Below are 13074 nucleotides of genomic sequence, written 5' to 3'. Positions count from 1 at the left end.
AAAATTCAAACATATCCACTCAATTACATTTAACTTACTTCCATTAGCCAAAGCATAATTGTTAATTTCTAAACAAAATAAAGTATCCTCTTATCTGATTACTTATTATTATATTATTAGTAATCTACCCAAACATTTTACATTCCAACAGATGACACATGGTTGTAATTAATATTCAAATGGTTATTTATAGTGCAACAACCCAAACAGCAATATTGAGGCTAACCCATTTCCCACTTATTTTTGAATTACTGTACCATCTTTATAATCTTCACATTAATAATTCTGTTGTGTAGGAGGTAAAGAAAAAAAGATGCTTTTTGATGCAGTGTGGGCAAAAAAAAGCATCAAAAGGGGCGAGTCTCTATGCAAATATAGGATAATTATTCTCTCTCTCGCTCTCTCTCTCTCTCTCTATATATATATATCCATCCATCCATTTTCCAACCCGCTGAATCCGAACACAGGGTCACGGGGGTCTGCTGGAGCCAATCCCAGCCTAACCTGTCTCCTAACTGCGAGGCAGCATGCAGCGCTACCACTGCGCCACCCACTCTCTCTCTCTATATATATATCTCTCATATATTATATTATAAATATATATATATATATTATATTTTATATATATATATATATATATATATATATATATATATATATATATATATATATATATATATACACACACACACTTATGCTAAACTTATATACATCCCGATATCCATTCCACCTTTCCATCATTGACTTAAGCGGGTCTGACACTGAAGCAGTCGCAGACTTTCATCATTTAGTGTTGGGTGTTTAGGTGTCTGCTTTGCTTGTTTCTAATTGTCACTATTAGGATACAATGAAGGGAGCAGACTACACAGTTAAGCATCGAAAGCTATAGCAAAAAATATAAATATTTCGAATTGTCTTATAATGTGAAAATCATACTGCTGTGCTTTTCTGAACGCAGATTAAGTTACTATCACTGATTGTGAATTTGTTTGGAGCAAAAACCTGCAGCCACGGGGGGTCCCCAGCACCGAGCTTGGTAACCCACTGCACTAACGGTGCTGTCACGACCCGATTCACGTGCGCATGCGTATTGAAAGCGCGCTTCATCACACACTTTACGGTGCTGCCAGTTCCGTGTTCAAAGTATCCATAAGCGATCGCGAAGGTGTTTTATTGCGTCAGCTTCTATCCGTTGCGGTTACCGTGTAATTTTTAAATTGCCTTTACTTTTTGATTTACCCTTGTATTTTGAAAATTCTTCTTTTAATTCAGATGCGCACCATTATAACAGCAAGCACATTGTATATACATAAGATGAGGCTTTCCAGAAGGCCCTCATTATTTATGTCATTCGTATGCACCGCTTTATTAAATCAGTCGATAGCATTAATACTGTATATCTGCGATCCCAACAAAACAAAAGGTGTATGCCATTCATTGCTCTAATACGATTTTCAACTTCATTTAATTCATATCGGTACTCATGTTTCTATGCTATATTTTCCTTTTTGTAAATCTAAACCTGTAATGCCTTTATGTCGGACTTTGGCTGCATAATATAATTGTGTTAATGTTACATGTCCTTGTAATAAGTAAAACATAAAACAAGATTAATAGAAAAAAACTGCACTAACAGAACACCACAACATACAGCTTGCCGAAATGTCTGAATGTGATAAAAAATGTCTTTACTGATTTATGTTTTTCACCTGAACATCATAGGGGGTGTGTGCCTGAAAATGGTGTAAGGTGAAAGGTAGTGATGGGAAACAAAGGAAGGAGAGAGAAAAAAGGGAAGCCCATGGAGAAATTTGCCATTAGATAATGACTGCCTTTCACACCCAGTCTTCTGTTTAACACTTTTCATCTCCTGTGGAAGAAGGAAACAAAGCCAAAGGAGATGAAAGGAGATAACAAAGCTGGGGGACGGGAAGGAGATGAAAGGACAGAGCGTGTGTGGAAGGCAGCTATTACAGAAGCCATTCTCTAATGACTGCATTTCTCTGTTCTTTTAGTTCTTTAATTTCTAACCTATTTTTTATATTCCTTCTCAGGGCAACAGCAGAAAAGATTCATCAGGGAGCAGAAGACCTGCAAAGGTCTGATCTTGCTCAATGAAAAGATTTCTTTTTTTCTTTTCAGTATAGCTGCCTATACATTTATGTTTAATCAGAAATAAGGTAGGATAGCTCATTAAGATCCACGTTCATAAAGCGGTAAGTATCCGTGTGTCCGTGTAACTGTGTCCCCATCTGGCTGCTAGGTCTCTGCCGTTCCAAAAGATGGTGCATCACAAACATTTTTACTAATAAAATTAATTCACTGCATTTGTCATTCCAAAAGATGGCACATCACAGATATCAAAACTGTGTTGATAAATCTCATGCCAAATGGCATATAACAGAGACATGTATTGCATTGAATTTGTCATTCCAACACAATGCATACAAACATTTAACACCACTTTAACGAGTCTCATACCAAATGGCATATAACAGAAACATGTATTGCATTTGTCATTCCAACAGATGGTGCACCACAAACATTAACACCACTTTGATGCATCCAAGACTAAATGGCATATAAAAAGACAAATGCATTGCAAGGTGCACTGCAAACATTAAAGAAAGAACATAAAAGACAACGACTTGACTGTACAGACATCAGCAGTAGTGCAACTGAAATGGAAAGAGCAGATGAAATTATTTAAGAGGGAAGGGAGGGCAGATTCTTTGAAGCCCTGTTCAAGAACAAACCAAGAAATCAGCATGGCTATGGTCAAGGCATGGGAGATGTTTAATTTTAACGACTTGAATGTGCTCCCCGAAATGGTCAACTAGCCGTCTCCTTGCCTCACCTCTGTAGATGGCTGGACACGTCCTACAAGAAGTGCACTAAATAAGATTTTTAAGACTGGCAAGATGACCACTGTTTAATATTGAATTTATCAGGACCACCAGATCCAAGGGTATCGTTGGCGGCGTATTTGCAAGTGATGCAGCGGCTCCAGTTCTCTTCATTCTGATCTGGAACAGAAGTGAAGAAAGCTGCATTTGAGAAATTTGCGTACATTAGGTGGTCAACGGAAGGAGATCATGGGAGAGTCCCTTCTTGTAGAAGGATCAGTCTGCCAAATGAGAAAGTCTGTCTGAAGACCTGTGAGGGAGAAGGGAGTGTTAGGGTGGAATGGGAGGACCAACAGGATGCAGATTTCATCACTGGGGTAGCCCTTCGGCCGGAGTTATACTTCACGCTACACATGCTGCAGCGGACGCTCCTGCTACGCAGGCGTTGAAGTGTTTATACTAGCGCGCGTACCTTACGCAAATCTGGAGGAATCCGCCAGGTGGCAGTGCGAGATATTATCACGGTGAGAACATTTCGGCTTCTCTGTGTTGCGCATTGCCTAGAACACCCTCTAAATTCCGATAACACCTTACCGCAATATCTCTGAAAAGGATGTTTATTGATTAAATCCAAGGATGTGTCCATTCCAGCAAGCATTGGGCACGAGTGAGAAATAATCCCTGGACGATGCCTCGGCTCATCGCAGGGTGCATACAAGCACACACATACACTACCATCATTTTAGCGGCACCAAATCCCCAAATCTGCATATCTTTGGAAGGAAACTGGAGCACACTGAGGAAACCCAGCAGGAAAACGTGTAAACTCCAGGCAAGGAATACCAGCGACGTGACTCCCTGCAGGACAGCAGCGCTAACGCTCCGCCACTGTGTCACTCCATGTGTGTAATTATAATAAAAATAATTTTTTGCATGTATATAGCGCTTTTCTCACTACTCAAAGCGCTCAGCAATTGCAGGTTAAGGGCCTTGCTGAAGGGCCCAACAGCGCAGAATCCCTATTGGCATTTACAGGATTCAAACCGGCAACCTTCCGATTGCCAGTGCATATCCCTAGCCTCGGAGCCACCACTCCGTACTATTAACATTCATTATTTAAACGAAATTACCGATTTATCCGTAAAATGTAATATACATACTTTAATGCTTTTCATCATGAAAGTGATATCAAGTATATATCTAAGGATTCTAAATGTGCAGAGAGTTGGAATATCATACATTTAATGTGCGCGGCGTGACGATCTACTGCTGGCGATTCGCTGCTGTCAGGAGCAGAGGAAGCCCTAGAAAAAAAAGAAGGCACAGTATGTGAGAATTTTAAAACTTATCGTGTCATTACGATCAGGAATATGCGACTCTTGAATATAAAAGCACCACGAATACATCTGTATGTCGGCATTTTGCTTCACCACATCGAACCATTTATCAAATATCGAAGCGCGCACACCGATCTCGTAGGATCCGCAAAGCGGCTTTCTGTCACATGTAGATAGTAAACAGACTCTGACGTCACATTCCAACTTTTAGCACACCGCTGACCCCCCCCCCCCCCCCCCCCCCACCCGACTTTTTCCTGGTACTGCAACTCGCGCACGCGTCGTGTTAATTTCTGAGGACCTGCTCAGAGGACGCATCAAATGAACGCTCAGAACGCGTGGCGGCCATGATGCGAGCGCGTACGCGTTCTGAGTGTGAAGTATAAATGAGCCCTTAGATGTTACAAGGTCTACTCTTGGCTCTCCCACTCAATATGATGTTATCCTTTATCGATGAGGAGCCTCCTCATTCGGAGTGCTTCATTTCAGAAGTTAACCTCATCAGCTGGGTCTAAGGAACTGTGAAAGAGTGACTGAGTGTTTAGTAAGCCAGGGATGGATGGAGCTGTAGATAGATAGAGCTTTATTGTCATTGTCACTTTTATAAAGGAACAACGAAATTGAAGAATGTGGAGGCGGAGAAACTCGGATGTCGGGCAACTCTCGCTCCGTAAGCCAATAGATAAAATATCCTGCCGGCTATAAGTGTATTTATCCAGTCAGGGTAGAAAAAACAAACTCTGAGTCTGAGAGCACACAGCCGCAGTGCCTAAGCGCACCGCCATCATAGACAAGAGTGTTTAAGTTCTGGAAAGCTAAAAATGGTAGAATTGTGATGGAAACGTCAACCTGAGAGATGAATGGAAACTAATCAAATCATTAATGAGTTCCTTTAGCTGGCTCCTGGGGCAAGAGGCAGCACCAACACAATCTTTTGTACAAGTCTGGTACAAAGCCTAGGTGGGAAGAAACACGAAGATGTTGGCAAAACGAGATCCCATTTGAGTACCAAATGCAACTTTATGTTTTCTGGTGAAGAAAAAAAAAAAAAGTTATCCAATGTGAAGGCATTCAGGGTAAGAACCAGTTCTGCCAGTCTGACACAGGGTACTCCTGAGTCGATCTGGGATTGGATGCCCATCTGTAGGCAATGAAACCTTCATCATGAGAAATGTCTGTGAACAGAGAGGAGATGCCTGTGGTAAAAGATAAAGCAGTCAGGACTGTCAAACAACTGGAGGACATGGTTAGCGTCTTTAAAGCATGAAGGGGGGGCCATCATTCAGTGGTCTCAGACTGTCAAAGAAAGCTGATATTTGAGCAGTGGGACCGTTACTGTGGCAAAAATGTTTAAAAAAGTAAAAACTCTACAACAAATATTTTCACTCTGTTATTAATATAATTGTTCCCTACATTAATAGATGTTACAGCTCGATTCTGGACAGCGCACGACACCCCACCTCATTCGAGGATCAAAGCACATTCATCAGTGCAGTGTTAATGTTTCTCTTTCGGGTTCAAGACATTGCCAGGGATACTCTTTATTACTTTCTTCCCCACCATGCAGTCTGCTTTTACAGTTCATCTAATTCTTAGGAGTCTCATTTGTTCTTTTGAAAGTGCTGCTTGTTATTTGCTTCAGTCCGAACACAAATGTGCAGCTTTAGATGCAGATATATAGGGAAGCTCTTTCCACATACTGTACAAAGATGGCGATGCTCTCCGGTGTGATATTTCTGGTGATTCTGCAAACGACCGACTCCAGGGAAGGTAATTTTACATTTCTCACAACTAACTAACTCTGTGCTTTCAAGCTTTTTTGTAGTTGTTTTTTTAACTTTTTTCTTAGCTGCTTTTTTAGTGCCAACAACACATCTGTCCTTTTTAACTGAGGAGCTTTGTTGGCTTCTTTCAGGGTTCTCATGATGAGGCATACTTAGTGCTATTGCGGACCCGCATATTCTCCCACACTTTATGCACTTCTGATCACATTTCTTGTTCCCCTTGTTCACACTTGCAGTTTGGTGACCCTCTCCCAATGGTCTTTCCTCTACGCACACATCAGACCCTTCCGGGTTTATATTCTGATGAGGCACAACGTCCACCTCACCCAGATCAGTGTTAAAATGTACACCCCTCTGCCCATGGCTGTTCTCAGCTGTGTGGACTGCTGTATAATCAGCAGGGTTCACCTCCATTTTAGCAGGTGCTTGTTCTGAGAGGTCATCTGTCACAATTTCCGTTTGGTTTATTTTGTTATGCAGGTATTCAGGAGAGTTTGGATTTTTCTCCAGGCAGGAATTCTGTTTAGATGTATCCTCTCCATCTTGAGTAGAATCTGAATGAATGGGCCCTGGGGAACTTGGACATTCATCCTTCCTGATGATTCCTGCTTCAGCAAGAGCGTTCGATTCTTCAGTGTAAGCTACAGGTCCTGGGTTACCTGCATACAAACAGACAGGTATGGTTAAATCAAAAATAATATTTACGTACGTTTTGGTCGGAACAACAAATGCCTCACAAATAAAAGGGAGTACATGGACACTTGTGTTGGATTGTACTAAAATTTTGAGCTTGGTGTCAATACCAGCATTCAGTCTCAAAATGGTACTTATATAAATACTGGATGAGTCCCCATCGCACACAAGCAGGTCACACTCTTGCTAGCTCACCCCATGCACCACACAAACATGTGCCTCCCTACTTTACTACAGCTACGGCTTCCCTTTGAATTCTCCAGTGTGTCAAAATTTGTTATCCCCTGCAGCTCGACGAAGAGAAGAAGGGGTAGGGTTTATCCACAGCTAAGCCTAAAGTGCAAAGGAGAAGGGGTGGTATGGGGCAGGGGTCACCAACTCTGGTCTTGGAGGACCACCGTGGCTGCAGGTTTTCATTCCAACCCTTTTTTTAATGAGTGCCCCACTTGTGCTGCTAATTAACTTCTTGTGAATTCATTGTCACTGAATTGCTTTTTTAAGACTAGGGCGCTTCGCTCGCCAACCGACATCTCTGCCGCTCATGTATGTGGATTTCATTTTCACCAAACAATACATCTTTTAATTCTCGCAGATACGCCTCTTCATTGGTAAGAAACATTACTTTTCCCTGATGGCAGTACGAATTAGACGATCTACAAATCTCCGACAAAGTTTAAAGCAAAACAACATCTACATACTTCTGTCATTATCACCTACATCCATATATTTCGATCTCTTTTCGCTATTCCATTATTTCACAGAGTAATAATTTCCATTTGTTTGCGTTAATGCGATCTTTACTATAAGTTTTGTGAGACTTTCGAATTTTAGTACTTTCATAATCTCCAACCTACTCTGCATGTGTATCGCGCTAACGTTTTTGAACTTCTTTACAACGTTCTACTTTGTCTTCTACTCTTTGTCTTTTATTTCTCACCCCACTTGGAGCTGAGAGTGCAGGAACTGTGTCCGACACGAATGGGAAGCGAGTGGACCATGGGCACGGTTGTAAATGTTTGAGAGGAGGGCGAATCTTGTCAAAATTTCTTGGCCGATTCTTGTTATTAATTAAACCCGTTCTTTAATTCCATGGCTTGTTGCTGCTCTCGCAGACATTTCCAAAATTGTTAATTTTCTCTTTTCTAAGAGCACAGTTTAGGGACATGAGCAGATCAACATTCCTGAGACCTTCATTTGTCTTTATTTTCAGATATTGTATGATCGACACCAGTTGTTTTGGCTCATTTTGTATCTCATTATTGTTTGGCTGCTAATTAAAGAAAAAGAAACAATTAAGGGGTCCGAGTCTTCAAAAGCAAGTCAATTCAAATGAATTCAAAAGAAATGAATTAGCAAAAACAGGTTTCTCATTAAGAAAAGGGTTAGAATGAAAACCTGCAGCCACGGTGGTCCTCCACGACCGGAGTTGGCGACCCTTGGTATAGGGGGATCGTCCCATATTGGGTCTATAGCGTGTCTCACTGCCTTGATACAAGCAGCAGCTCCCCTTTGAATTCTCCTGGGCAGCGTTTCTTAAACGTTTTTAATCAGAGGACGCAAATAAGAAAACCAGCATCGTACTGGGACACAAGAAGAGGATTATTGTCATAATGAGAATCGACAATGACCATATAATTAAAAAGTAAACATTTTTGTTTCCTTACAAGCATAATTCTCACATGAAAATTTTGAAAAAGAGAAAAGTGTGAGACAAATGTATTGTTAAAACAATTCTTTGTTCACCCAAACCTGCTTATACCGAGTAAGAATTTGTGAATTTCCCCTTGGGATTAATGAAGTTTCTATCTATCTATCTATCTATCTAAGATAGGGAGGTTGCAAGCACAGGAACAACCCTCTCTATCTCTCTCTCTCACACACACAAAGGGCCAATTTAGTATTGCCAATCCAACTAACATGCGTGTCTAATAAACATGCCCTTCAGAATACCAGTTGATGGACACTGGAATGCCAGTATCACGTTTGGTGTTAATGAATCGACCAGGAGGATAGAAATTTCAAGGATGCCGATCCCATCATCTCAGCCTCAAGGTTAGACATCAGCTCACCTCTGCTATGTTCCCATACAGGATATCAAGCAATGCAAGAAGCAGACATTGCTGATGGATTACTTGAAGCTGGTGTGTCCTTCATGATCTCCAACACCATCCAGCAGCCATGAAGGACAGTATCTGAGGATTTCTTAAAAATGAGGGGGATTCTTTATGTGAATTACCGTTCCATTGAAATTCCTTCCTCGTCTTCCCCATCCTGAAATGCACGACTGAAGCATCATCCAGCAATAACTAATATACTGTACACTGCAACAGCCCACTGTCACGGCTCCACCCACTCATCTCAAAGCTCGAGTTTGATTGGTTATGGGTTGGAGTGCTTTGGGATTGGTAGGTGTATCTTGTCCCAGCTTAGTTCATTTTTCTAACTTTATTAACGAGATCCAGAGTTCCAGCTAAACATGAAAGCTAAACATTTGACATTAGCTTTACAAGATTAAATTGAAATACATATTTTAGTCTATTTTGAATAACAATTACCATTTGTAATGGCATCCCCCATTGCATTAAGCTACTGGTAGAGATTTGGCATTAAATGGAATACAGAACCAGTGGTTTTAGCTAATTTCTTTTTTAATTAAAATACTATTCTTGCTTTTCTAAAGTTCTTTGCCTTGTAAATGAAACTCTGACATATTTTAGAATAAACACTGTTTTGAGTTATCCATCCTCTTCCACTTATCCGAAATTGGGTCGAAGGGGCAGCAGCTTAAGCAGAGATGCCCAGACTTCCCTCTCCCCGGCCACTTCTACTAACTCTTCTGGGGTAATTCCAAAGGCGTTCCCTGACCAGCCAAGAGACATAGTTCCTCCAGAGTGTCCTGGGTCTTCCCCGGGGCCTCCTCCCGGTTAGACGTGCCTGGAACACCTCACCAGGAAGGCATCCTGATCAGATGCCCGGGCCACCTCTTCTGACTCCTCTCGATGCAGAGGAGCAGCGGCTTTACTCTGAGCTCCTCCTGGATGACTGAGCTTCTCACCCTATCTTTAAGGGAAAACCCAGACACTCTGCAGAGGAAACTCATTTCGGCAGCTTATATCTCGTTATTTCGGTCACTACCCATAGCTCATGACCATAGGTGAGGGTAGGAACGTAGATCAACTGGTAAATTGAGAGCTTTGCATTACGGCTCAGCTCCTTTTTCACCATGACAGACCGATGTTTTGAGTTATTCTAATTTTAAATGAAACTGTTTATTTATATCCCAGAATACTGCATTTACATATTTACAATGGTGTTTCCTAGAGAGAGATTTATATGCAGTAAGTTTATTAAACTTTCATAACATTAAAAAATACATTCAATGAGTTTTTTCATAAGTATACTTGTTTAGCTTATGCACCAATTTATGGCTGACCAAGTTAAGGAGCTTTCATATAGCCGAGGGTTATAGCAAAATAATAGAAAAAAAATGTTCTAGAAATTGACGAAACGAGCCTCAGTAATAAAACCTTTCCTTTATTATTATTTCACAGAGTCTTCTATGTTTAGTGACTCTGGAAGGGCCCTTTAAGATTTGTTTTCATTGGGGATACCAAGATGTAGACATTGGAAATGCATTAACTTTGATACTATGTAGTACATGTGAATCAAATATTCCCACATGAATGTTATTAACAAATATTTACAGGTCTAAATACAGCAGACATGGGATTTGAGATAAACTAAATTAAGGCGACATTCAGGCTGTGGGAGTAAATATGCAATGTGGACACATTCGCATTACTGTATGCTCTCAGCAGTGCTTGTCAGAGAGGCACCAAAATGAAATGCGTCTTTTCTATAGCAGGCAAAGTAACACGTTTTCATGGTCGCTTCTAGTTTTCAGATAGAAGACAGGTTTTAAAACATAGGTGATTCTTCAGAGCAATTGTCACAAGGGTACAATTTTTGATTCCCATAAGAACCAAAACCATCCACATGAAGGTTCTAGAAAGAACCTTCATTTCCATCTGTCCTAATAGATTCCATCAATGACCATGACAAGATAACAGATTCATAAAATACCAATAGGTTTCTAATTTTCAAAGAACTCTTGCGCCATACAGTCACACAGGCCTAGTTCAGGTTTTCTTGATCTGTTCGTATTCTGCTAGGTAGCCTACTAAACATTTGAAGACTTTTGTTCTATCCACATATTAAGAACCTCTTTAAAGCCCAAATAAGTTATTACATATACAAAGAGTCCTTCCCAGAATCAAATGATTCTTTGTCAAACAATACTGTGGTTCATGAGGTACAAAGGTAAAGTGCCACTACAGATCCGTTATTTATAATAAGAGTTTGCTTGGCGCAATTCTTTGGAACTTTCATTACGATTTATACAGGAAGAAAAAATCTTCCCAATTAGTTAAATCCAGGATACGAACAGTTTTTTTTCTTTTTTTCTTTTAAAGTTTGCTGTGGGAAAGCAACCAAACTAACTGTAGACTGGAATTAGGTAAGCTCATGCACACATTCTACGAGTGTGAAAACGGCTTTACTTTTGGTATTTAAGTACTTTTGAAAGCAGGATTTTTTTTTAACTGTTACTTAAAATTGTTTTAACTGAAATACGTCTTACATCAGTGAGAGTAAAAATGTGATTAAGTACTTTTACTCAAGCATCATTCCGGACTCCTTTTTACCTTCCCAGCCCTTTAATCTCCTTACCTCCGCTATGTCTGCCGGTGTCACACATTCTCCTTAACATCAGCAAACGCTGTGTAATAATAATCAGATAATGTGTGGCGTCTCCCTCTTCAGTCCGCTCTTCTCCTGAGGTTTTCTCCCTGTCAGCCTCGTCCCCTCGCTGCTGCACACCCAGTATGCCTTCGACTCCTCGGTCCTGGACGTCTTCTCTTCGACTGGTGGGGTATAGTGAACAGACGTCGGTTTCGCCACGCGCACGTTTCCGCACTGGTTCGCTTACATTTTGAAGACGGTTCAGGAGTTCGTTTAGCCGCTTGATCTCCATTTTATATTTACATACCCTGGAGGGAAGATCTTCAAACAGGTTCTCTACAAAGCCAAAAAATTCGCACAAGATGATCTCGGCAGAAGCATTCACTATCTTATCAATGACTTGGGACACGTGGCTCTCGAGTTCTTCCCGGCTTTCCAAAGGCAAGCAACGAAGCTCTTTGGCAAGTTCACACATCAGGACCTGTGATGTCGCTCTAACGGTATTCCCCACGCCCGAGATGAGTTGCCATTTCATTTCGCAGGCAGAGATCCCGTTCACCTCATCACACAGTACGCCTTCGGCCATGTCGGAGGCTACTTGGAGAAGAGAAGTCACCAAGTGGGCAGGACCATTCAAATTACATCCGGGGAAGTAAACGCCTGTTTCGAGGTCATGTGACTTCTTAAACATGCCTTAAAACAGAGGTTCTCAAACTTATTTTGTCTACCGCCCACTTTGAGAATCAATTATTTTCTAGCGCCCCCCAAAATTTTTAACTTTACCACATCTTAAAAATCACAAAAATTTCTCATCTTTAATAAACCTCACGTATGACAAGAAAAATAGTGCTTCATTAGTTGGTAAAGTGGACTCATCCAACTGAATTGAGAATCGACTAGTCTTCAGATGATTGCACAATGAGTCTTCAATATTTTCAGCCATTTCATCAATTCGTCTTTGCACAGAACTATTGCTCAAAGGAATTTTTCGAATAATATCTGCCTCTGGTTTATGGAGCACAGTAGTTATTACTTCTTTTATTGCCGGTAAAATTAACTCTTCTCCAATAGTGTGTGGTTTGCCTGTTTGCGCAATTAACAAAGAGATATAGTCCGTTATCGTCTTGCTTAGAAGCCGGTGAAAAAAGTTTTGATACAGTTGGCTGAGCTATGTACTTCTTTTCCAGGCCTTGAAAATAGGCCACATTTTTTTCTTTCTTATCTGGATGCATTTTATTCAAATGATCTTGTAGCCTAGAAGGCTTCATCGCTTCATTCGAAAATGTTTTTTGACAAAGAAGGCACATAGGCGAAGATGGATTTGTGGGATTTTCAACAAATCCGTATTTAATATATTCCGCACTGTATTGCCGTCTTTTTTTTTTTTTTGCTTCCTACATGGTTTTGTCTTTACAAATACGTGAGTAAAGTATCGAGCTTAAAAAACTTTCTAACGATTGCACGCGAAAACGCTAATGAAAATAAAAGAAGTATTACACGCTCTTATATAGGATTAAAATACAGCACGCACCGACAAGAATAAGGCAAACATGCACAAACTCGTTTACCTCATTTTATCGAAAATAAAAAATATCGAATTAAAAAAATGTCGAAATTTTAGTATAAATAAAAAATTGGTTTAGGGGTTAAGGCTAGGGCTAAGATTAATTTTTT

The 13074-nt window shown here is 40.5% G+C and overlaps 1 protein-coding gene across 1 annotated transcript; it reads right to left on the bottom strand.

Annotated features, from left to right (window-relative positions):
* Positions 1-5560: 5560 nt before the first annotated feature.
* LOC114662997 (uncharacterized) lies at positions 5561-11997 on the bottom strand. Its single transcript, XM_028816758.2, has 2 exons — positions 11389-11997; positions 5561-6626 (listed from the first exon to the last, which is right to left on the bottom strand). The coding sequence occupies exons 1-2, from the start codon at positions 11984-11986 to the stop codon at positions 5785-5787; spliced, it is 1440 nt and encodes a 479-aa protein (XP_028672591.2). The 5' UTR covers positions 11987-11997; the 3' UTR covers positions 5561-5784.
* Between the last annotated feature and the right edge of the window lie 1077 nt (positions 11998-13074).

Source organism: Erpetoichthys calabaricus, chromosome 12 (genome assembly GCF_900747795.2).
Source record: "Erpetoichthys calabaricus chromosome 12, fErpCal1.3, whole genome shotgun sequence".
In the NCBI taxonomy this organism is placed as follows: Eukaryota; Metazoa; Chordata; class Cladistia; order Polypteriformes; family Polypteridae; genus Erpetoichthys; species Erpetoichthys calabaricus.
This window is presented reverse-complemented; position numbering and strand designations above follow the sequence as displayed.

Excerpts from the sequence above, each read along its gene's own strand:
- LOC114662997 (XM_028816758.2), bottom strand. The coding sequence starts at position 11,986 with ATGGCCGAAGGCGTACTGTGTGATGAGGTGAACGGGATCTCTGCCTGC. Across the intron at positions 6,627-11,388 it reads CACCGGCAGACATAGCGGAG|GTAACCCAGGACCTGTAGCT; the intron begins GTAAGGAGATTA and ends GTTTGTATGCAG.